The sequence below is a fragment of the Elgaria multicarinata genome, chromosome 4 (genome assembly GCF_023053635.1).
Source record: "Elgaria multicarinata webbii isolate HBS135686 ecotype San Diego chromosome 4, rElgMul1.1.pri, whole genome shotgun sequence".
Taxonomy (NCBI): Eukaryota; Metazoa; Chordata; class Lepidosauria; order Squamata; family Anguidae; genus Elgaria; species Elgaria multicarinata.
In genome coordinates this window covers 139851074-139875797 of record NC_086174.1, presented here as the reverse complement: position 1 = coordinate 139875797, position 24724 = coordinate 139851074, and the positions used below count along the sequence as shown (strand labels likewise).

The 24724-nt window shown below is 46.2% G+C and overlaps 1 protein-coding gene across 1 annotated transcript in view; it reads left to right on the top strand.

Annotated features, from left to right (window-relative positions):
* Positions 1 to 3944: 3944 nt before the first annotated feature.
* Positions 3945 to 24724, top strand: part of FGF18 (fibroblast growth factor 18) — a 146304-nt gene continuing 125524 nt past the window's right edge. The window contains exons 1-2 of the mRNA XM_063125293.1: positions 3945 to 4195; positions 4500 to 4536. Of these exons, the coding sequence (XP_062981363.1) occupies positions 3945 to 4195; positions 4500 to 4536 (288 nt within the window). The remainder of the gene's footprint in view (positions 4196 to 4499; positions 4537 to 24724) is intronic.

Here is a 24724-nt window from a genome sequence, read left to right as displayed (position 1 = left end):
GCAATACGATTATCTTCTGACAGCAACAAATGCCACATTTTTTGTTCCCTTTTTTAAAATTTCTTTTATTTATGCTTAGGTTTTTAAAATGTTGTTAGAGACTACATTACTTCTTTACTCTGTGCAGGAAGGCACATATAGACCCCATTTGCATGTAACAGTGGCAAATCGTGGGTTAATTAACCCAACCATGAGTTATTTAACCCACAATTAATCTATTGTGTCTGGACTTGAACATCACAAAGCAACTTCCAATCGGGGGTTGAATATTCAAAATGGCTGAAGAACACACCTGGCATGCAAATCATGGGTTAATTAACCCAAGATTTGCTGCCATTATGTGTAAACAGCCCCATAACGACATTTTAAGGGGTGTGGGGAGACAGCAGCACAGCTGTTCCTCTCCCACAAGGCTAACCATCCCTATCAGTTATGCTAATAGATATTGTACCAAAAAAATAATTTGTATACATATGGCCAAATTGAGTCTACAGCAGTTTCAATGATTGTGCTGAAAGATTCTAATTCTGCACATCCCCACGCACTGACCCTGTAGTCTAAGCACCCACTTACCGTCAGGATTCGTGCCCCAGTTTTTCACTACTGGCCCTACATAACCCTCACACTGGAACCAGCTTGTTCACATCCTCTTCTCCATCAGGGACACACATTTTCTCCACATGCTGTAACTCACTTCATCAAGGGCCACTTGCACATGTATGCACACCTCTGTATTTTCCAGACAGATTGTTATCAAATGGGGTATTTCCCATATGTGCAGCTTATGTGCTTTTCACTTACATCAATCTGGGATAGGGACATGAAACCTGCATTGGCCTGTATGGATCTTTGATTAAAAATGAACTGGCTACCTTTTGACTTCTAATCTTGCAAGATACCAGCATTCACCTGTGGCACCAAAAGTGTGTGAGAAGCTCAAACATACTTGTTTGTGTCAATATGGGGAAACATTCAAAGTCATTCCAAAAGCACTGCTATTTTCTGCAAGCCTAGGGAGCAGGAGTTGGGGAACCAGAGGCTGCCCAGATCTTGTTGGACTCTCAGGCCTCATCTACACCAAGCAGGATATTGCACTATGAAAGTGGTGTGAAAGCAGTATATAAAAGGCAGGAGCCACACTACTGCTTTATAGTGGTATTGAAGTGCATTGACAACTGTTGGGGCCCATTAACACATACCAACTTCTTTCATACTGCTTTCATACTGGTATATCTTGCTTGGTGTGGCTCCTGCCTTTTATATACTGCTTTCATACCACTTTCATAGTGCAATATCCTGCGTGGGGTAGATGAGGCCTCAGTACCCATCACTTCCAGCCAACCTGACCAATGGTCAGGGTGGATAGACTGTAGTCTGACAACTTCTGAAGGGCTATAGGTTCCTCGCCCTTTCCAGAAAGAACTTTTACATAGTCATAGTGTGGCTGGAATTGGGGGTGACTTAGGACAAGTTCTTTATCAACTCTTGCGGTAAATCAGAATCCACAGAAAATTTGGAGCTGTGTAGACAAAGCATGGTGAACATCATTTCTTTCCACAGCACCTGTCAGTGCAAAAGCTGCTTTTGTAGTTTTTAATAACCAGGTGGGAGATTCACATCCCCATTTCCCCCCTAGGTAGGAAACTGGACTATAATGCTGAATGACAGTGTTGAACCTAGGCTGTATCCAAACACCTTCCACTGAACCACACCAATGGATAGTAGTGAGCGATTCCATTAGGAGAACCATCAGTGCAGTGTGTTGGGCAGGTTGTACCTGTAAAATCTCATACATTTGGCTTTGCTTTATTTAGTTGAAAACAACCACCACAAGCCTATGATGTATGGGTTGGATTGAGGAGAAGGACAGAGACTTAAAACATGTGATGATGAGGATGTTAAGCAATTGCTAAGGATGTTGGCTACAGGTAAAGATAAAAAAAGGGCCTGCTGTTAACCTTAGCTGAGAAGATGGCAATGGAAAGATTGCTATGTTTGTTCAGGGCAGAGAAACAGGGGAATGGGCCAGATAAATGTAGAAAGAGAAAAATAAGGATGGGTCTGGATCCAAAATGATCCGTGGCCAAGTACAAAAGGCTGCTTTGTTCACAACCCCAAGACGTCTGAATGGCAGGTGGGTCAAGAGGTCCAGGCCAGATTCAAACCTTTCCTCTTGGTTGTGCAGTGCAGATACTCAGAGACACGGTTTTATGGCTTCCAGGAGAAGCAGAAGGCGGCTTGTTATGGGATTTGATTTGATGCTGACAATCCCTCCTGTTTAAATTCCTCCCCATTTTATTCCGAGCATGCAAAGAGAACTGAGAATGCAGCCTGCCATTCGGAAACCCAAGAAAAATGCTGGGCCTCTCTTTCAGCTCAGAAAGCGGTTGGTTTCTCTGGATGGCTCCTGAAATCAAGTTCGGAGGTCTGGCTTTGGCTGCAGTGCAAACAGGCCTAAGAGCCTTTTCCTTCACCCAGTGTGGTCACACAGCTCTTCTTTGACTGAGAGCCCCTCCACACTTAGAGTGCTAAGTCCTCCTTATGGTCTGCCGCTGCTTCTAGTTATCCTGTGTGTGGTGGCAGAGGTTGGGACAGCAGAAGAACCCTTATTGGATCAGAGCGGTGTTGCCATCAGGGCAGGACTTTGGGTCAGAAGTTCAAGGCCCCACTCAACGGAAGGGGCAGAAGAGCTGGCTGAACATATCTCGAAGTTACTGAAGTAATACACGTGGCCTTCTAAAAAGCCCCTCACCCCTCCTCCTGTAAGGACATTAAGTTCAGTCTAAAGCCACCGAACGGCACCACTGGATCAGGCCAACCGGTTCCCAAGGCTGGCCAACCGGATGCCTCTGAGAAGCCCACAGACCGGCTTGGAGGACAGCGACGGTCCCTCGGAGGTGCACTGCTATGGGAATCGGAGGCTCACCATTCAGCGCCATAAGAAAAGCCCTGCCGGATCTGACCCAAAGGTACAGCTAGTCCAGCCTTGAAGGGGCAACAGCATTCCCTCTCCTACCCCCCCCCAGCTGCTGGTAATTGGGGTGGTGGGTGAGAGGGAGGTAGACTGCTCCTGAGCATGGCGGTTCCACTCAGCTCCTGGCCCGCTGCCTCCCAGATCTAGCCTGTCAGCTGCTGCGCTCCAGAAGGCCGTCGGCTGCGCTCGCTTTGTCCCCGAATCGCTGCGGTCGCTGGCTGCCCAGGTGGAGGCTTCACAACCGCAACGGGACTGGAGGGAAGCGGAGGCCGGCCAGCTGGCTCCGCGCTCGCCCTTCGCCTCCAGCAAGTGCAGGCAGCCAGCGCCTCCCTCCCTCCCTCCCGGCCTCCCTCCGTCCGCTGGCCGGCGGTGCGCCCTCGCTCTCGCGCGCTCTCTCGGTGGGGAGGATGTGGAGCGGGGAGAGGAGGGAGCCGGGGGCCGAGGCGGCGCCGCCGCCGCCGGGGCAGCCGGGCTGCGTTTGCCCCCGCGCGTCGATGACCTCGCCAGGAGGGGAGGGAGAGCCCCGGGCTGGCTGCGGGGCGCGCGGCCACGGCCATAAGCGCCCCCCCCCCCGAGGCCGGAGCGACCCATCCAGGGGCCACGGGGAGAGCGCGCGCGCGCGCGCCTAAGCAGGGGCCCGAGAGCCGCCCTTAAGCCCTGAGGGCGAGCCCCGCTGCTCTGGGATCCGGACAGAGGCGAGGGCGGGCAGCGGAGAGAGGAGGCGGCTGGAGAGGTGCGGGGAGCGGGGGCGGGGGTTCTTTGCTGATGGTCGGAAGTTCCTGACAATCGAGCAGCACCTTCATCTCTCCAAAGGCGGACTGAGAAAGACGCGCACACACACACACAGACAGGCAGGCAGACACGCGCGCACGCACGCACACGCGCACACATCCAGCCGTGCACACACACATCCACAGAGCAGCAGGAGGAGGAGAGACGGGGGGGGGGGGGGAGAGAGAGAGGAGAGCTGATGTCTAAGGGAGTCGCTCGGCGGAGGCAAAGCAGGCAGGCTCTCAACTTCTCCGCGTTGCTGATCAGCGCCAAGCGGGATCGCTGGAAACCGGCGGCGGCGGCGGCTGGGCTTTACCAGGCAGGATCATTCCCATGGCAAGGCTGCGGTCGGGGATTTGACTCCGTTCACTTGAAGCCACTTGACCTCCCCGCCGCCGCAACTCCTCACTCAGCGATGTATTATTCACTGCTCTCCGCCTGCACTTGCCTGTAAGGATGATTGGGGGGCATTTTTTTCTCCCCCACACTTTCTCGCACGCCCTTGTTTTAAAAGTGGCCGATTGGGGATGGGTGAGTGGGTGGCTTTCGGGTTTGGTTTGGTTTTTCCTCCCCCCCCCTTTAAAAAAAGGCTCAGCTGGTATCTGACCTTCACCCACCCCCGGGCCATCGGATAGACGAAGTGTGATCTTTATAAACAAAGCAGTAACGCATGTGTTTTATTGTCTTTTAATGCACTTTAACCCTGTCAGTTCATCTTCTGATCTTTTGTCGCTTTTCCCCCCTCCCTTCTCAGATGTTTACATTTCCTGCTGCTGTGCATCCAGGTACAGGTAAGTGACTTCCCCCCTCCTTCCCCCTGAAGAATTTCCCTCCTTCCCCCTGAAGGATTTCCCCCATTCTCCTTGGTGGACTAAGCTTGCTCAGTCCACTAGGCACCGTGAACCGTGGGTACTGCTCTCCTCTGCCCCCCCCTCGCCCACCTTTATAGCCTAGTTTATTATATTGCTACGGAGAACCACTTGCTCTCCAAACCGGCACCTACCGCTCCTCTGAACTTTTCAGTTCTGCCATCACTTGATCCACAGTATGACTAAAAGGCTCTTCCATTATTTCCTGTGCTCCCACTCCCACCTACCCACCGCCGCCCTCTCCCCAATGGCTGCTGCTGCTGCTGCTGCTGCTGCTACGTGGTGCTGGATGCCAGTAGCCTGAATTTTAAAAAAAGAAAAAGGATTCTCTGGAGTGCATTAGACTGGCTAATGATGTGAGCGGGAGAAGTTGGCCTGAAATGTTGATGGATGCACTTGCGATGGGGCGGTTCTGCTGCTGGAGCGCGCGCGCTCGCTTGCTTTGAGAGACACTTTAAAAAAGAGAGAGAGAGAGAGAGAGAGAGAGAAGAAAAAGAGCCCAGACTTTGTAACCCAGAGCTCCTTCATCCAAGGTGGTGGGCTGCGGCTCCAGATCCGAATGGGCTCGTGTGTGTGTGTGTGTAGACGAGGAACAGGGTGGCAATGCAACTTTGCAACTTCGAGACCATCGGCGTGTTTATTTCTTGCTCCATGTTAGCTATCTCTAATCTAGTTTATATATGGATAGCTTTAGGTATGGGGGAAGGAAAGTGGGTGGTGGGTGGTGGAGTGTTGTTCGGTGGAACTGATCGCGTTATTTTCCATGACATTATAATTTTTTTGGTGGGGGGGGGGGAGGAAACGGTGCGGGGGTTGCGAGGCGAGGGTGGGTGGCGGAGAGGAGCCAGAACGCGGAGTTGTGGTGCCTCGCTGGAGCTGGTGTAAACGCAACACGTGCGTCCTGAGACGGCCCCGCCCGCGATCTTGAATATTTCAAAGTTGGCAGAGCAGGTGCTGCGATTCTGGAGTTCTCTCTCCGCCCGCCCTCCCCGCCCGCTTCTCCTTTTTCGCCTCGCTTCGCTGTTTGTTGCCTTGGGCAAGCCTCCCGCGTGCATTGTAAGGAGCCACAATGCAGCAGGGGCTGGAGGCTGTGCCAGCCCCCCCTCTTCTAACCCCCCCCGCACCCCCCCCCCCGCTCTCCCGCACCCCGCCGGCGCCCTCACCTTCCCAAGGTCGCAGCTCCGCAGCGGCGTCTTTGCCCGGAATGCACCTGTTTGCCAGCGTTTCTGTTGCGGTTATTTCATGTTGGGTAGGAACTGATCCTGTACAAACGGATTAAAGCCTCTGAAATCTGAGCCGCCTCCGCAAGCCAGCCTCCAAAAAGCGGTGCCATGGCTTTACCTCCTTTGAAAAAAATCCAGCGAGAGTAGGAAAAAACAACAAGGAGGAGAGAGAGAGAGAGAGAGAGAGAGAGAGAGAGAGACTCCGAAGATCGAGAGGAGGAAAGCGGATTTCGAATCTTCAGCTGTAAATTACTTTGCGGTTGGAAGGAAAAGGCGTTTGCTCACAGCGAACGGGCACTCTTGGCAGAGAGGAGAGCGAGCGAGAAACTCTCCCCCTTCTTTTTCTCGAATGTGTGCGGTCACAGAAGTTAATCAACCCTCATCCTTCCCCCCCTCCCCACCTTTATCCTCCCCCCCCTCCTATCCCCTTGTTGCTTTTAGTGAATCAGAAGACTTTTTGGCTGGCTGCCTGTAAAGCACTTGCTAAAATCTGATCTCTTACTTCAGCAGCAGCCTTCAAAAACTTGGGAAGTTATTGGCATTTATACAGTCGGAGCTCTCAGGCTTTCCAAAGCAATAAAATAATGAAGAAGAAGGGGAGAGAGAGAGAGAGAGAGAGAGAGAGAGAGAGAGAGAGAGAAATACTTTCTGTACTTTCCTACTATTAGAACCATACTTTATTTTAGTGCTGATTATGCAACATTTTGTACTCAGGAGATCTAACAGCAGGATTTGCTCCAGAGGGAAGAGAAGCCTGCAGTAGTCTCCTCCTCCTCCTCCTCCTTCTTCTTCATCATCTAGTGTCATCAGGAGAGACTAATAGCAAAAAGATGGGTCGCTGCCCCTAGGAGCTTACAATGTAAAACTGGACACGAGAGATATAAAACGATAGAAGCAAGCATAGACGGGCAGTTTATGTTCATTCCAGGTTTCAGGCTGCAGTTGGGTATCCAGTGGGAGAAAACCCCACTGAACTCAATGGGTCTTACTTCTTAGTAGACCTAGATGGGATTGCACTGTCACAGACCTACATTCAGGGGCATTGCTAGGCACTTAAAAGATGCAGGCCCACAGGGTACCAACCTGCACGTGCTAATTTATATCACTATGTGCATGTTTAGAAATAATTGCTGGGATTTATTTAAATTTCACTGCAGGCAAAACCAGACAACTGATTTATCTCCCAGATCGTCGCAAATAAAACAAATTCTTCCGTCAATTTGCACTCTGACCCAGATCATCCCAGCTTGACAGCCATCTGTCAGGGATGCTTTAGGGTGGATTCTTGCACTGAGCAGGGGGTTGGACTCGATGGCCTCATAGGGCCCTTCCAACTCTACTATTCTATGATTCTATGAAATGAGAAAAGTCCCCCCCCCCATTCTTAGTTGCCATATAGATTTTTGAGGTGTGTGTGTGTTGCAGCATGTGAGAAGGGGAGAGTTAACCCTCCTCTCCCCAGCTGTCACCCCCCTCCAACCCCTCCCCCTACCATGTCCAAAAATGGACTCTCAGGGCTTCATGGAATAGATCCAGGGCCCTCGGGAGTAGATTGCCAAACCTACGGGCCCAGGTTCGGCATTGCTCCTGCCTACAGTGCATTCCTATGCCAGTTTCCTCACACGTGAGTCCCTTTGGCCTGGTTCAGACAACACGTTGAGCCATGCTGCTTAACCACAAAAGGGTTAATGGAACGCATTAAGGTCAATACATTCCGTTAATCATTTTGTGGTTAAGCAGCACGGTTTAGTGTGTTGTCTGAACCAGGCCATTGTGTTCAGTGGGGCTTGCACCCAAACACGTGCGAATGGGATTGCGCTTTCAGCAGGCTTAGTTTCGGGAGGGGATGAGGAGGACTGTGGGGTGAAGCCAGAGTCTTCATGCCAAAGCTGAGGCTCCAGAAGAAGGAAGTGAGAGAAACTGCGACAAGCTGCCCTGAGCCCATGGCATAGAGCAGCCTTCCTCAACCTGGGGCGCTCCAGATGTGTTGGACTGCACCTCCCAGAATGCCCCAGCTGGCTGGGGCATTCTGGGAGGTGTAGTCCAACACATCTGGAGCGCCCCAGGTTGAGGAAGGCTGGGATAAAGCATAATATTGATCACTCAGTCAATCAAATAAATAAATCAGTAATGGGTGAGAGATGGCTTTTTTTTTTGTCTTCGTTTTCCTCTGATCTGCTGCTGTGTCTTTTAATAGGAGGCTCACTATTACGGGTATTACTGTACAACAAAGCCAAAACATTTGATTAGTCATACTCAGGGGTCTTCAAGGAAGTGAGTGTGTATACAGTATCAATGGGAAGATGAAAAAGTGCAAATGCCAGAAGCTTTTGTTGACCATTTTGCAATCCAGCTTGTCTGGACCAATTTGGACTGGATTACACATTTGGAGCTTGAATGCGAAAGCGTGAGAAGGATTAGGCGATTTTGATTATAATGATCAGTTTGGGTAAGAGTTAGCCTTTGGTGACCTGATATTAATTTAAAGCATCCTTTAGTCTTAATATGTATTTAGGGTAGAGAAAATTGTTGTTTTTGCTTTAAAGGTTTGTGTGCTGTATTGGCACAGAGGATGTGTGAGTAACACAGAATGGATTCAATCCTCAAAGCTTGTTCCCACCCAATCATATGAATTATGACCAGGACAGCAAATTTAAATGTTCACATGAAGGGTTTTAGCCCCCCTGATGACATGTTACTTGGTGGTTTATTGGTCAGCAGTTACTTTGCCAGGAGCTTTGGCATCAGGTAGTTGATTCAATTTATTATGGCGAAGATTTTTCAGTTCTAACCCACAGACAGCCTTTGCTTACCTTTACTAAATATCTCAAACAAACAAATTACAATAGGTCTAATCCATTGGGATTCCCTCTGCCTCCCCATGCATGACCAATTGAAATTACTGGGAAATGGGTAGGACCATAGTGGTCTGGGCCCAGTGGTTGCTGCCTACTCTATGTTTAATAAAGAGAGGGGGGCATGTCTAGATGATAGGATATCCCGGGGGCAAGGAGGGATGATCCCTCATTTGCCCCAGGATAACCGGGACGGCTTTAATCTTGTTTTTCCCCACAGTCTCGGGATCATCCGGGAGGTGTGGGCTGCTGTCCTGGTTTTGCCCTGGCTCCTTGCGGGTAAACGCAAGGAGCTGGGAACTGGGCACAGGGCATGGAGCTCTGTGCCCATCGGGGGTGTGGTGGGGGGAATAGGACTATTTTTTTTAAAAAAAGCACCTTTTCGCTGGAGCGCTGGAGCGCTCATCCTAAAAAAACCACCCCCGAAACAAAATGGTCACGACGTCCTCCCAGGACGTTGCACACTACATGTAGACTGAGGGGGAGGATCTTGTGATCAGCATATCATGAGATCCTCACTCTACAACCCCCTGGTGTAGACATGCCCAAAGTGAGAAACACAAATCTGCTTTATTTTTAGGCTATTCAGAACATAAAGTAAAGCCCTTCTGTATTAGAACAAAGATCGATCTAGTCCAGCACCTGAAGTGGGAGGGGGGGGGAAAGAGAAGTGGGATCGTTTGGAAGGAAGTGGAGTGGTTTCTAAGGGGAAGAAAAAAGGAAGTGAAATTTATTTCTCCAGACTCATTTATGTCCACTTGAAAAGAGGTGGGATGACATCTCACCCCACTTCGAGCACTGATGTGGTCTAGCATCCTGGGTCAGCATGGTTGGGCCCCTGCTGACGGCCTGCACCTCATCAGGGCCTCCACTGAAAAGAACTCCCGTGTGCCTGCTTGTTCACCTGCCTCTCTCATTGTCCCAGAGGGAGCAAGCCAACGAAGAAGGAGTATCGGTAGTTTGCACTGCTAGTTTGCCCACTGGCCCTTGGTTTGGCCTGCAAGCGGATGGTAGCAATGATGAGGCAGTGTGGGAGGAAGGGCACAAGCTGGTGTCAATGGCAGTGAGGGAGCATGCTCATGGAGTGGGGCCCCCCATTGAGGGTGTCTTGCCCAAGGGTTCCAAAACCTGAAGCTGACATTGCCAGCATCTTCTTTCTGACAGCGCCCAACCAGATGTTTCCAGGGACCTCACAAGAGCCAATAGCAGTTACACTGTGTTGCACCGCTGCAGCTACACCGTTGTCTGAAGCTGCTAACTGTGATAACAGCTACATTGTCTGAAATGGTTCTCTGAGCACTTTCATGATCAATAATGAGTGTGTGTGTGTGTGGGGGGGTCAATTAAGAGATGTGCTTGTTTTCAAGACTAGGATCACTGGATCACATACGAAGACTTTCATTCATCCATACCTTGTTAAAGCCAGGACGTTTTAAGAAGTGAGCAAATGCAAAAGTGGTACCCATGAAGATCACCATTGGTAGAACCATTTCCTCCTCCTGTAGCCTCCATGTATCCCCAAATCTGCACCAGAGGTCTGAGGGATCCATCTAGAGCAGATTTGGAGGGGAATGGAGGATGCAGGGGGAGGGACATTGGGTGGAGCCCATTGCTTGTGATTCTTTGCCATGTTGCACAGCTGAAGGAGACTGTAAAGTGTGGTGGTCAGAGACCTTAATCTGATTCCATTGGCTGAAGCTGCCTTGCCATTGAGTGATGATCCAAATGTAAAATTAGAATTATATTGTCAGCACCTTTCATGATCTGTTGGGTCAGGGGAAGTTTAAGCGACTGGACTTTCTTCCAGGCATTCACTTGTCCTTTTTATTTTTATTTTTCTAAATCAGTTGAATTCTTTCCCCATCAGTCCCATGTGAGCTTGGAAATTGGTGCCAAATCCCTGAAGTGTCCTATGGGGGTGGTTTGAGAAAGAACAGTACTACTTCACTTGGCAGTGGTTGGGCCTCAGCTGGAGAATGGCGTTCAGTTTTGGTCACCACCACGTTTTATGAAGGCTGTGAAAATACTAAAGAAGGACATGAGAAACACGGAGACCCGCGAATGCAAGACTGGGCGAGGCATGTTTAGGGAAGACTAGAGAAGGCAATGGACACGATCCCACTTTTCCTGTCTGTTGAGACTGCTAGAGAGAAGAATTAAGTCTCAGGGCAGGGGCTTGGATCAAATAATCTTGAAATGATTTCATATACTTATGATCCACAGGACTGCCTCGAAAAATTGGTTTAAGCAAAGAAAAAGCCAGTGATTTTGCTGCATGGGTTTTATGAAAATGGGAAGAAATAAGTCGACAATATTTTTGAATCAAGACACTCCAATGGCTCAAAGGAAGGGTTAACACAGGGGAATGCCAGCTTCCACCTGGCATCAACCACATGTTGTTTGCAGCTATGAAGAGGCAGGTGGGATACTCTGAGTGTATACTGCACTTCCTTTCATTCTTCTGTGCTCCTGAAGCAGTTCTTATAAAAGGAGAGTGAGCGGTTTGAGGGGTGCTTTAAAAAAGAAGAAGAAAGATGTAGAATTGAAATGATTGCACATCCAGGCCGCCGTGATGATTTAGTCTGTCTGAGCAGCTGCATGCTGGACTGAGCAAGGAGTATGAGTGAGCAAAGATCGGTTTGTGTTCCTCAGCCCTTGGGACCTCCCCATGTGGGGATGGGCCAAAGGCCATATTCCATTAAGTAATTCCAACAACGAATGTTTGCAGGAGGGAAGCGCTATTTCCAGATATGCAGTAAGGGACTGTCTTGTTGGTTTGGTTAAGCTCCATTTGCTAAATAAAATGAATAAATAAGGGTGCAATCCTATGCGTGTTTAGAGAGAGAAAAAGCCCTGCAACTCCCAGCATGGCCCAGCCAGCCATGTTGGGAGTTGAAGGACTTTTTCTGTCTAAATTGGCATAGGATTGCACCCTTAACCGTATGTGTGAACAGTGAAGGAACTTCTACATCAGACTTCTCCAATGTGCTGCCCTCCAGTTGTGTTGGGCTGCAGCTCCTATCATCCAGCTCTGAGTTAGGCCCAGAGACCATGTAGAGGAGCTTCCCCTGGCCTGATGCCCTCCTGATGTGTTGGAGTAAAAGCTTCATCACACCTACTCATTTCCCTTGAATTATCCCATAGCGTTTGAAAGTGGTTGTTGTTGTTGTGTTTAGCTCATCAAACCTTGGGCGGTGGAGGCACCTCCACTTTTTCTGTGCGCATTTCTACTTGAGAGTAAACACCCCCCCGCCACACACACACTAGCAAACTGAACTTCAAAAGAGCATACTATTTCTGTGACTGGCAGGGATAGGATTGAGCTGTTAGCATCTTTACTCAAAAGTAAATACCTTTCGGAATGCTTACTTTTGTATGGAGGGCTCTCCTGCACTCGCTTGGGGGCTATCGAAGGAGGCGGCTGGGCGACTCTGCTCTCATCATCTTTCTGTGCCCCCAGTGGCCGTTCGGAGAACAACAAAAGATTTGCACAAAAGATGGTCCAAAATACCTCGCTTTTTGGGGGGGATAAAGTGCAATCAAAGCAGGACCCATCGGAGTACTTCACTGTAACAGCAGATTAAAAGGTAGAAAATGTGAAAGTCCTTGGCATGCAATTCGCAGTGATTGCACAATATAATGCTGGTGTGATAGAACTCCCAACTTCGTGCATGGTCTCTTGGGCCACAGCTAGACCTCAGGTTTATCCCTGGATTGTCCAGGGGTCAAACCTGTTCATCTAGGTGACATACAGGGGATCCAGTGCTCAGGCAGGGGTGAACCCTGGATGATCCCAGGATAAACCTTAGGTCTAGCTGTGGCCCTAGTCTAAAGGTGATTCTTGCTTTTGCTGGAGATATTCCTGGTCTAGAAAGACTGCATGCAGGACTGCACAAGCTTTTTGGTCCTGTGGGTCCCTGGCACCATCACAAAATGGGCATGCTGTAGATGAAAGCATCGGCCTACAGCTATCCACCATTTTCATTCGCTAAGAATGTCTCTGAGCCCCATGTGTGGCCCAGAGGCATTCATGGGAAAAGAAGATGGGAGCATCTAGAGGCCCTCACTTTGCCTTGAAGCAATCCTAGCTGCTAATAAGAAATCATGTTGCTTTTTTTTTTTTTTAAAAAAAAGTTTTAAAAGCAAGAAGGCTGTGGCACTTTGGTGGGCACCAAGAAAGGTGTTGGAAGCTGCATTGGTGCCCATGGATGCCACGTTGTCCAGTCCTGGATTAGATGCATGGCCAAAATGACAGCTAATAGTTCTCTCTCTCTCCCCCCTCCCTTCCTTCCTTCCTTCCTTCCTTCCTTCCTTCCTTCCTTTCTTTCTTTCTTTCTTTCTTTCTTTCTTTCTTTCTCACTGTATTAGTATTTGTCATGGACATTGTAAGGGTAACTTTTGCGATTTTGTATAAAGTACAAAGTAATAGAGAAGCAACAAGCTTGAACTCAAAAAGACGCCCCCCCCCACAAGAAACCCACCACTCAACAAAACAAGGCAACACGTTTATTTTTAACATCACAAAACTGTATTAAACCATCTAAAAATGCAACTGAATCCTGTTGTATTCGTAAAGTTTTGTAATGTTCGAAAAGAATGTTAAAGTGTATTTAAAGAGGCAGGGTGTTCTGAAGTCCATGCAGATGTGACTGAAAATGTAAATGTGTTCCAGGAATAATAGGTAACTGCATCTTTCAATTAACCAATTAAAGGTTTGAATATTCCAAATCCCCGTGTAACAGAAAATGCTGTAACATGGACGTTCTGAGTCCCAGTGGGAGGCTGGACCAGTAACCTACTTGGGGTATTACTTATTCATAGGGAGACCAAAAACAAATTTCCAGTCATCAGCTGTAGTCATTGACAGAGGCTTCTTCGCTATGACTGCAAATCCTTATTAGAGTCCATATTCACACCCTTTCAGTATTGCAAAATATTACCTAGTATTTGTATAAGTTTCCCCACCCCCTCAATAATACATTGCAAATTTTTAAGATAGAAAAAACAGGCCAGGGAGCAAGGTGACTACTCTGAAGCCAGTAAGTTGTGCAATATTTTATATGCCTCGGTCTCTCTGTATTGGAGTCACAACCAGTTCAGATCTAGTTTAATGTCCTTTTGGTGCAAAATGTGATAGTAGTGTGCCTAAGTAGTGTAAGATTAATGTGCTCTTGGCATGATCTATGTGGAGCTGCATTCAGTTCTTGTAAGGGAATGATTTAAATATCTGGTGTGAACAGAATGCTGGACTAGATGGACCCTTGGTCTGATCCAACAGGGCTCTTCTTATGCTACCTTCAACATAAACATTTTTTTTAACTTAAAGGAAAGGGAAAATGATGAAAACATCTACATTCAAATGAGACATCACACAACCTTTTCCCCATTTCCCAGCTCATGTTTCCTCATCCCAGTTCCGTATTGGCTCTTTTCATTGCACTCATTTGTCATTCCTGATATGATTTAACACAGGGCTGGCCCAAGACGTTTTGCTGCCTGAGGCTGAGCACCAAGTGGCACCCACTGCAAGTCAAGGTGCACAGTAACTGAGGCCAGCCAAATTGTTTTGGCATATGAGGCAGAAAATCCCACAACCCTCTCCCTTTCATTGGCTCTGAAAAGCTGCAATAATAAAATTCAATAACTAAACAATTTACTGCCCTTTCATAACACCCAAAAGCAGCTACCGGAGGCAGCCACCTCACTCTGCTTCATTGTAGGGCTAGCCCAGTGTCTGGGCTGTACCACCTGAGAGAGCAGGAGGGGGCTCTGACATGAAGGAATGCTCCTTCACATGAACCCCCCCCCCAAACGAAACACAAACACACACACACAGAGTGAGAAAACACTACATAGAAAACAGGCATGTTCAGAGGAAGATTAACCTAGAACTTTTCTTCCTGGCATCTAGTTTTCTGTGTGCATGGAATTCTTTTAATGTATAGAAGGACATTCGATCATGTGATCCTCCACCTCATCTCATGTGTTACAGCCCAGGCACAGGTTGACTATACGCATGGCTAGACTTGGCAATATTCTGGGGATCATCCCTGTGCATCCACATGATGCACAGGGGATCTCGGCAGCAGGGAGGGATGATTTTTTTTTTTTTAAAAAAAACATTTATTTATTTAAAACATTTTTATCCCATCCTATATCATTAAGATCTCAGAGTGGTGTACAGATAAAAATCCCTCACTTTCCCTGGGATATGGCACTACACTTTAAGCCTGGATCTTCCCGTGGTCCTGGGAAGATCCCGAGACCACAGGAGGTGTGGCGGGGCATCCTGTTTTCATCCCAGCTCCTCGCAAGGAGCCAGGAATGGGCATGAGATCTCCGTGCCCATTGGGGGTGTGTTGGGGCGAGTGGGGTCTTTTTTTTTAGAAATCCTAAGTTTTGCGATTGAGCGCTCGTGTGCTCAGTTTTGATATAAGACACAGGTCAATGATCCTGGAAGTAGGTAAGTCAGGGATTTCCCCTTCTCTGGCCCTCTACACCTGTAGGTGTAGACATGCCCTATGTCACTGAAAACAATGCCTAAGGGTTGCATCACAAAGACGTTGTGGCTGTTTGACATCCACAGGAAGCGACGAATCATCCTTTTGTTTCTCCTGTCTGCTGCCAGCCAGTATCACTGCATGACCCCAACATTATTATTTCTGGCAAGCATATAATTTATTTTCATGAACTTGCTTCACATGGTCCATCATTTTGTATACTTCTGTCCTCAGAGGGAGTCTCTCACTTCGCACTGTTGGCAGCAGCATGCAGGGTATCCTGCATTCCGCGAGGTTTTTTTTGCTGCAGGCAGTGAAAATCTAGAATGTGAATGTGAAAAAGGTTCGCTTGGCGTGAAGCCTCTAAAATCTGGAAGCCCCGCCCCAACCCCTAATTGGGGAGCTCTCTGGTCCAAAGTAGAGGTGGCATGCATTTGCATATAGCTTTCCCCTGAGGTTTTCTTTCAGAACCAAAAGCGGCCGCAGAAAGGTGCTCTCCCAGAGAACATACTGTATGCTGCTCTCCCCTTTCTAGTCCTGCAGGAAGAAAAGCAGCTAAGGGTGGTGGTGGCATTTTGAGCAGGGAAAAGATTAAGCAGCCACTACCAACCTGTCATTCCTCTGCAGAATCTCATAGGTTCCTGAGGTTGCTTTGATTATAAAAAGAAGGCGATATATACTGTATATTCCAGAATCAAAATGTGGTGCACTGTAAGCCCTCCTACCTATGAGGATTACTTTTAAATACCACGTGGTATTTTGTTAAGGATTTGCCACCTTTTCCTGGGGGAGACTCTGCAACTTGTTGAGCTATATGGAAGACTGAGGCCTAATCTACACCAAGCAGGATATTGCACTATGAAAGCGGTATATAAAAGGCAGGAGCCACACTAAGCAGCATATACAGTAGCACTATGGAAGCGGTATACGGTATGTGTCAATAGGCCCCAACAGTTGTCAGTGCACTTCAATACCGCTATAAAGCAGTAGTGTAGCTCCTGCCTTTTATATACCGTTTTCATACCACTTTCATAGTGCAATATCCTGCTTGGTGTAGATGAGGCCTGCATTTAAACAGGTGCAACTTCTCCTCTCATAGCACTTCTATATGAATGTATCATACAGCTGTTAAATGCATAGACCTCCCCATATGGCAAAGTGCTGTAGATTTTAGGGAAATGGACACCCAGGGTGTACCTATATGACTACAGATTTAAACTGACTGAATGGTCAATCCATCCAGATTGTGTGCCTGAATGTTTCCGCCCCTGCCCTGTTCATGAACATATCGAGAGAAAGGCCAAACTATAACTTCTCTTCCCATTGTGGTGGTTTTCCATTCGAAGGGAGTTTTGATGTTTGTTGAACTGAAATACCTGTTAAGATGGTCTTTGCTGCAATACACATATATTCTTTATCTCTCAGAGATAGCAGGATCTATTATTAATTTCTAAAAAGCAGAATTGCCTGATATTCTCTTCTATCTTTCTCTGTCTATAATCTATCTATCTATCTATCTATCTATCTATCTATCTATCTATCTATCTATCATTAATGTGCGTGTGTGTGGTTACTTCATGGTGAGGAAAATAAACATTCACTTATTTATGTTTCATATATTTCAAAGTCGAAACCTGGTAAACCTGAGCTCAGATTAAGCCTTGGTCATAGCCACAATGCACTTTTTAAAGGATTTGAATTATATAAAGGTGTTTATGCTGCAAGGTAACAAGGCTATTGTAGAAAAGAGTGCAACAGTGGGGGCAGGATAAGGAATGATCAACAGTAGCATCCGGGCAAGTATGAGTGGGAATGAAGGTACATCCGTCTGAAATCTGCTTGTAATTTTATCCTTTTGGCAGCCACCTAATAAGACCATGTGAATCATGTCACACAATGCATGCTATGATTAGAACCTAGCTACCTTTCCAAGGAGGCAGGCTAAATTGAATGGCGGAAGTTACTTCTACACAATCATATTTGGGATTGAACTCAAGGAATCAGCAGTCTGATTCAGTAAAATGCAGTTCCTTATGTTCTTAAGGCACCTTCATGCTATGTTCATCAGCTTAATGCTCTCTCTGAGTTTAAGGGCGAAGTATAAAGTGTTGGTTATCACCTTTAAAGCCCTACATGGTTTGGGTCCAGGCTACTTGCAGGATCACCTTCTCCCATACAATCTGCCCTGCACACTCAGGTCCTCTGGGAAGAATTCACTTCAGTCAGCAAAGACTAGGCTGACAAGTATTACCCAAAGGACATTCTCTTCTGCTGCTCCCAGACTGTGGAATGGCCTGCCGGAGGAGACTCGTCCGCTTGACAGTCTTTCAGCATTCAAGAAAGCTATCAAGACTGATCTCTTCCGGCAGGCCTATCCAGTAGGATTTTAGGATCCTTTTAGTATGCTTTTAGTATGCTTTTAGGATGCTTTTAACAGTTTATACTATGGTTTTAATCAGTATTTTATGTATTTTATGCTTGCTGTTGTTCCTCGCCTCGATCCAATTGGAGAGGTGGGTAAGAAATAAATTGTTATTGTTGTTGTTATTATTGTTATTATTATTACGGCTGTGAAGACTCGTCTCTTCTGGCAGGCCTACCCAGATGAATTTTAAACCTAAGAATTTTAAGATGTTGTGATTGTTATTTTAATATTGTATTGGTTTTATATGCTCTTTTAACTAATTTTATGTATTATATTTTATTTGGTGTTGTTCCCCACCTCGATCCAAAGGGAGAGGTGGGTAATAAATAAAATTGTTATTATTATTATTATTATTAGCAAATGTACAGAAGTTTCATCAAGTTCCCATTTGCAGTCACAGAAAGAGGACCTGAGCCCTGGCTTATAATGGAGTGAATTATGAGGTGTCTCATTACAGGCGTAGATAAGGAGCAACTCTAGTACTGAATTCTAGGATGATTGGGCATACCTCCTGCACTTTTTCTTGGACATCTGCTCAGTGTTCCATTATTTAATTGAGAAAGATTCATTAGGAGGACAAATTAATACATGCTGCAGAACCTGTTACTCCTTTTGCTTGAAAGACTGATCCCATAATGTCAGATTGCAAACACTGATGAGTAAAAACATAAAGACAAGCAAAATAAATAAGCCCCAAACCATCACAACAAATTAAATGTTCCAGTAGTAGTTGAGGTCACTGCATGGTAAATGATTTTAATAATACTAATAAGCAGCAGCGTTGAACCTTTGGGGAGATTCCAAAGTAATAAATGACATGCTTTAAACAGCACAACTTTTGGAGATTCCTAAATAATAAATAACATTAAACAGTACAATCCTAGACTTGTGTACTCAGAAGTAGGCCCCATTGAGTTCAATGGATCTTACTCCCAGGTAAGTGTGTATAGGATTGCAGCTGTAATGACATGCATTATAAGAGCATGATTATGGTATGATTTTGTAAAACGTTCTTTAAGAGCCCAGACTTCGAAGTAATGGGACATGAGCCAACAGGGGCACTAAAACCTAGAGGAGAATCTGGAAGTTTGAGTTCTTTCTGTGACAGCTCTGAGAAGGCTCTTTCAAAGCACATATGCTCTATACAAGTGGTGTGTAAGTGTGTTGGCCATGTACCTCCTGGTCTGTTTCCCTCACTGTGCCTGACATCTCTACACATTTGTAGGTCCTGTCCATGGTACTCCACAGATCAACTCCTAGATCAACTCCTCTGCTTTACACACTTTGTGTCTATGCAAGAATTGTATCTTTGCTGCAAATTAAGGTTGAAATCAACATTGCAGCATTTACACATTTCTGCTGCTATGGTAGGGGTGGAGAAAGTGTGGCCCTCCAAATGTTGATGGCTTGCAATTCCCATCAGCCCCAGCCAGTACAGTGAAGGTGATGAATGACAGGAGTTGCAATCCAGCAACAAATATGTGGGGGGACAACAACACACATTCCCCATTGCTGTGCTATAGAGAAAGATGCAGCAAAATCCTATGCACAGAAGTAAGTCCTATTGACTTTCCAATGGGACCTACTTCTAGGTAAGTGCGTATAGGATTGCAGACTTACCAGTGCGAATGCTCAAATTGCAAATTAGAAAACTGAAAATGCACCAGGCTATGTTCTGGAATATTTACTTTTTTAAACTGCTGTGCCTTGCTTCTAATGGTGAGTTCAGCATGGTAGAGGGGAAAGCTTGAAAAGTGGTACTTTCCTTTAATCAGTTGCTATCAACCGGAGGTAGATGCAAGTTCAGACTTGCACCTAGTACTTCTCCACTATCTTTGATAATAAACTAGATGGGGTTTTATCCCGGGGTGAATCCCGGGATCATCCCTGTGTGTCCACATGACACGCAGGGGATCCCAGGATCAGGGAGGGATAATCCCTCCCTTGCCCTGGGATCTCGCCCTCCACTTTGACCCCGGAACATGTGGCCCAGTGCCGCGGGTTGACCCGGCTCCGCATGAGGAGCGCTGCGCCCATCGGGGGTAGGGTAGGGGGAGCGAGGAAATTAATTTTTTACAAAAACACACACACCTACCTTTGCACACAAGCATTTGTGCACTGCTGTTTCTTTCTTTTTTCTTTTTTTTAAAAAAGGCGAGCGCGACGCCTCTCCTCCTGAGGTCGTCATGCTCACGTGTAAACGGAGGAGGGATCTGGCGTTAAACACAACGAGAGATCTTCCCTCCTCCGTCGCAGGATAGCAGGTAGGTCTAGCTAATAGATGCCTTAATGTCGATCAACCCAAGGCAGTTTGAGGATTTGGAAATCCTTAGAAGTTTATAGAGTTAAAGACTGGGTATTTCATAGGCCAATCTCATTAGAGCAAATGGTATTCAAGATGAACAGAATAAGGGCCTCCCTTCTTGATGGCCTTGTAGGCCTTTCAACTCTGCTATTCTATGATTCCTTCCAGCATTTAAATATATAGTATCTTATCCCCCAGCACTCTTGACGTCAAATTCATCTAGGACGTCTAACTGCAGCCTTAGCTAGACCTAAGGTTTATCCCGGGATCATCCCAGGGTCATCCCTGTTCATGTAAATGAATCACAGGATATCCCAGGAGCAGGCAGGGATGACCCCGGGATAAACCTAAGGCCACAGTTTGAAAAACATTGTGAAGTCTGTTAAGCGAACTAAAGGCTTATAATCATGTGTGTGTGTGTGTGTATGTGTATACTATATATATGATCTTGTTTCATGGCAATCCCTATAAAAAGAAATAGGTCAAACTTTTGGAGTGATTATTCCATCAGGTATTTGAGTTGATATCAATAAGCATGATCATAGAGTCTATCTCTGTCTGAATCTGGGAGAAAATCCCTAGAAGATAGCTTACAGCGAGTACTTTTTTTTTTAAAAAAACAACCCCTCTGGTACACATTCAATAACATTTACTGTTCAGAAGTACATGAATACTGGAGAGCATAATCCTATGCATGATTAGACAAAAAAAGTTCTTACAATTCTCAGTATTCCTGGCTGAAGAATGCTGAGAGTTGCAGAACTTTTCGATCTAAACCTGCATAGAATTGTGTGCTTAGTGTGATTACATTCATTTACAGCAGGACTATGAAATTCACAGAAGATACTAGAGGTATGTCATAGAAATAGTATATAAAATAAGGTATCTATTTATGGAAAATATATAGGCTGTCTTTCCACAATCAATGCACAAAGCTGCTATAGACGGGGGGCTCCATCACACCAGCATTTTATTGCACTCTCGTCATGCTCTTTTGCAGCGCGTTACTCACATGATGTCGTGCCTGCCCTGCAGTCACCCCACTTCTTCCCCTCCATTTTCTGTGTTTTCGTAGAGTAGGGAAAGTCCGGTTTATTTCCTCTATGTGGGATTGAAGTGCCCTTCTGCCCTGTGTATTGCTGTCCTCGCGCTATGTCTTTTGTTGGGGGTGTGTGTGCTTTGAAGGGAGGTCTTGTGGACGGGGCAGTTCTCCTCCTCCAGTATGCCATGTCGAATGAACAGGCTTGTGCTGACTCAGTTGAACGACAAGAACCAATGAACTGGAGGGGGGACGAGAAGGGTGGGACATGGTGGAGAGGGAGAGCAAACAAGCGAAAGGACATTTCACCAGTACAGTGGTGATACCACAAACAAATGTGAAAGGTACCATTAGCTTGACCTGCTAATGAAACAGAGGTGGGCATCGTGGAGGCAAACCAGGGGAAAGACGTAGGTGTGATGGAGCCCTGAGACATGACCACGTCATTGTCTAGCTGTAGCTTACTTAAGTCAGTCTAAAAATAAAGAATTTATGGCAAACTTTTCGATGGCTGCAGATTTCATCATGGCAAGGAATTGGGGATACTGCAACTCCTGAAGCATCCAGTTGTTGAGTGAAGAATATGGGATATGTGTGAAACAGAGAAGTGGATTAGTCTGGTACAGTTTGGAATGGAAGACTATCAAAGTTTATGTTAATTGTTTTTGAATCGCCAGAATAATTTGTATGGCGATGCTCTGATTTCTATGCTTTAGCAACAACGGAGGAATAATGTACTGTGTATTTCATGTCCAAAGGAGAAGGCGCTAAACTCAAACCTCACTAGTCAAAGGGTCTTCAGCCACTTCTTTAGCTTGGTTTTGTTCTTGCTGCGGAGTCCTGGACACCCTCTCTCACAACTGTGTCTTAAGGACTATTTCATTTATACATTTATATTAAAAAACTCACATTTCTGAGTTGTCCTTTGGCCTAGAAGGGCACCAAGGGCAGCTTACAATCCAAAACTTTAAAACAATTTCAAAACTAGCTTGAACATTCAGAGGATCCAAGCTTTGAGGTTGAATGTCTCTTGCACTGCACTCCCCTAAAGGCCACACGAGACTAACAGTTGATTTGCAGCAGCAACAAAGACCTATTGTGTGCTCATGGGTTCCATTGTGAACCCACGCCTGATAAATATTGTCATGGTTCCCAGCTGACCAGGTGCAACCGGAATACATGCAGGCTGCAGCCTACCTGACGGTCTCTCTCCCGACATATTCCGGAGATCCGATATCTAAAGAAATTGCAGACTGTCTGAGACCGCTAAACCACTTCCTTATTGGCATTCAATAGCATCACCTTAGGATGGAGAGCAACATAAAAGGAAAGAGGAAGGGCTGAGCTAAGGCTGTCATGGTCTGAGTATTTTTCTTTGTGAAAGTTCCTTCCAGTGATCAGAGTCTGGGTGGAGGTGGGGGGTAGAGGAAGGGGCTGCATAGTTTTCTTCCTTGTTCAGGAAGGAGGCTCCCCATTTTCAGGACTCTAGAAGTAAATCCCACTTTTGCTTCTATTATGAGAGCTGTATCCCCCACCCCACCGTTAAAAAAAAGTTATTTTGCGGCAATGCAGCGCTCTCCGGATATCTCACAATGAAAATCTCAAGATGTGCATACCCATGTGTAGGAGAATTACATTTCATGGAGATTTGTGAGATCTAGCATGAAAATACACCACTTTAAATAGTCATTATCCCATAGCAGCTTCTTATGCTGTGAGAGATAAATATTTCTAGAATTTTTTAAAATGTTATTTGGTCTGTTTTAAGCCATTATGTTTACCTCATTTGTTCATAGAAACAATTGATTCAAAAACTTCCAGACGGGTAGCTGTCTGTTGCAGCAAAAATAATTAAGCGTCGTGCGGCACCTTAAAGATAAACACATTTATTATGGCATAAGCTTTCTTGAACTTCATCAGAGTCATGGAATTTTAAAAGTATTTTTCAGATTTCACAATAACCTCTCCTGAAAAAGTACATCTGTTGTTGGTTTTTTAACCAAAATATCTGGATTCTTTGGTAGGTCCAGAATATTGATATTGGTAGGTCCAGAATATTACTCGCGCAGCTCCTCGCAAGTAATTGTGCAGAGCCGGGAAAAGCCACGAAAACGGGCCACACACTCATGGTCTCGGCCCGAGACTGCGAGAAAAAGCGGGCCCAAACGGGTAGGCTTTATCCCCGAGCCAGGGAGGGTTGATCCCTGCCTGAACCTGGGATCCCCTGTGCTTCATCAGCCCGGGATAACCCCTGGTCTAGCAAAGGCCTTAGTGCAGCCAGTTGTGCTACAAAACACCCACTAGAGGGCACTGTCCCATTCAATACTATGAGCACTGAGAGGAGGGGAAGTTTTCAATTACAGACCACCTCCTCACGTGTAATTCAGCTCATTACAGTTGTGCAAGATAGCAGGAAGCAAAGCGCTGATAAGCAAGTGCGATTTCTCTATAAACGAAAGAAGTCCAAAGAATATGGGCCATGGGGAAGCATGTGGAATAAGGTCCCCTTCCTGACAATCATGGGAAGGGCCACTCAGTCCTTTCTGACAACCTGTTTGGCAGCTTACAAGAAACTTGCATCCACTCCTACAACAATTAGGACTACTCCAATAGAAGGAAGGAAAATTAAAGCTGTGATTCTTAAGGTCAAACTAAACATGATATTAAACAGGCCATTGCCTGTCAGTCCCCCTTCCTCCTTCTTAGGGTGCAAGGTGGATCAGGACCTTAGGGTGCAGGATGGAAAGTCAACATTTCTCTCCTGTGCCATTTCTCCAATAAAAATCACCCCGCTCCAAACGCGGTTTGTTCTGATGGTGTCTTTCTGACAAACGTCTGAATTTTACTCAGATTTTGCCATTATGAAAAATATAAACTATTTTGAGCATGATTTGGAAAGGAGTTATGTAAGTAAAAATGGCAAGAATGTATGAATAAATGAATGAATGACATCTTCAGAGGAGGGCCAGGATCTCTTCTCGATCCTCCCAGAGTGCAGGACATGGAATAACGGGCTCAAGTTAAAGGAAGCCAGATTCCAGATGGACATCAGGAAAAACTTCCTGACTATTAGAGCAGTACAACAATGGAATCAGTTCCTTAGGGAGGTTGTGGGCTCTCCCACACTAGAGGCCTTCAAGAGGCAGCTGGACAAGCATCTGTCAGGGATGCTTTAGGGTGGATTCCTGAAACTGAAAGAAACTGCAGGATCACAGACAATGGTTGTATGATGATGAACTGCAGCATTTCAGTGGCAACTGGGTTCCCAGTTTGTTGGTGGCGTGCTGTGGAGTGCAGCAGATGATTTCAGTTGCTGGCACTGATTGTAACGGCATTATAGAAGCTGCTCTAAGTAAACTATGAATAATAAATTTATGTATATATGTATACATACTGTCCTTATAAATAAATAATTATTACAGCAACAATCCTATCACGAACCAGATGTCCTCACTAGCAGCATTTAGCAGGTGCAGTGGAACAAACTGTAGGAGTAGGGTGACCATATGGAAAGGAGGACAGGGCTCCTGTATCTTTAACAGTGGCACAGAAAAGGGAATTTCAGCAGGTGCCATTGGTATGCATACAGCACCTGGTGAAATGCATACAGCACCTGGTGAAAGTCCTTCTTCATCACCACAGTTAAAGCTGCAGGAGCTATACTAGAGTGACTAGATTTAAAAGAGGGCAGGGCACCTGCAGCTTTAACTGTTGTGATGAAGAGGGAATTTCATCAGGTTCTCCATATATACAAATGACACCT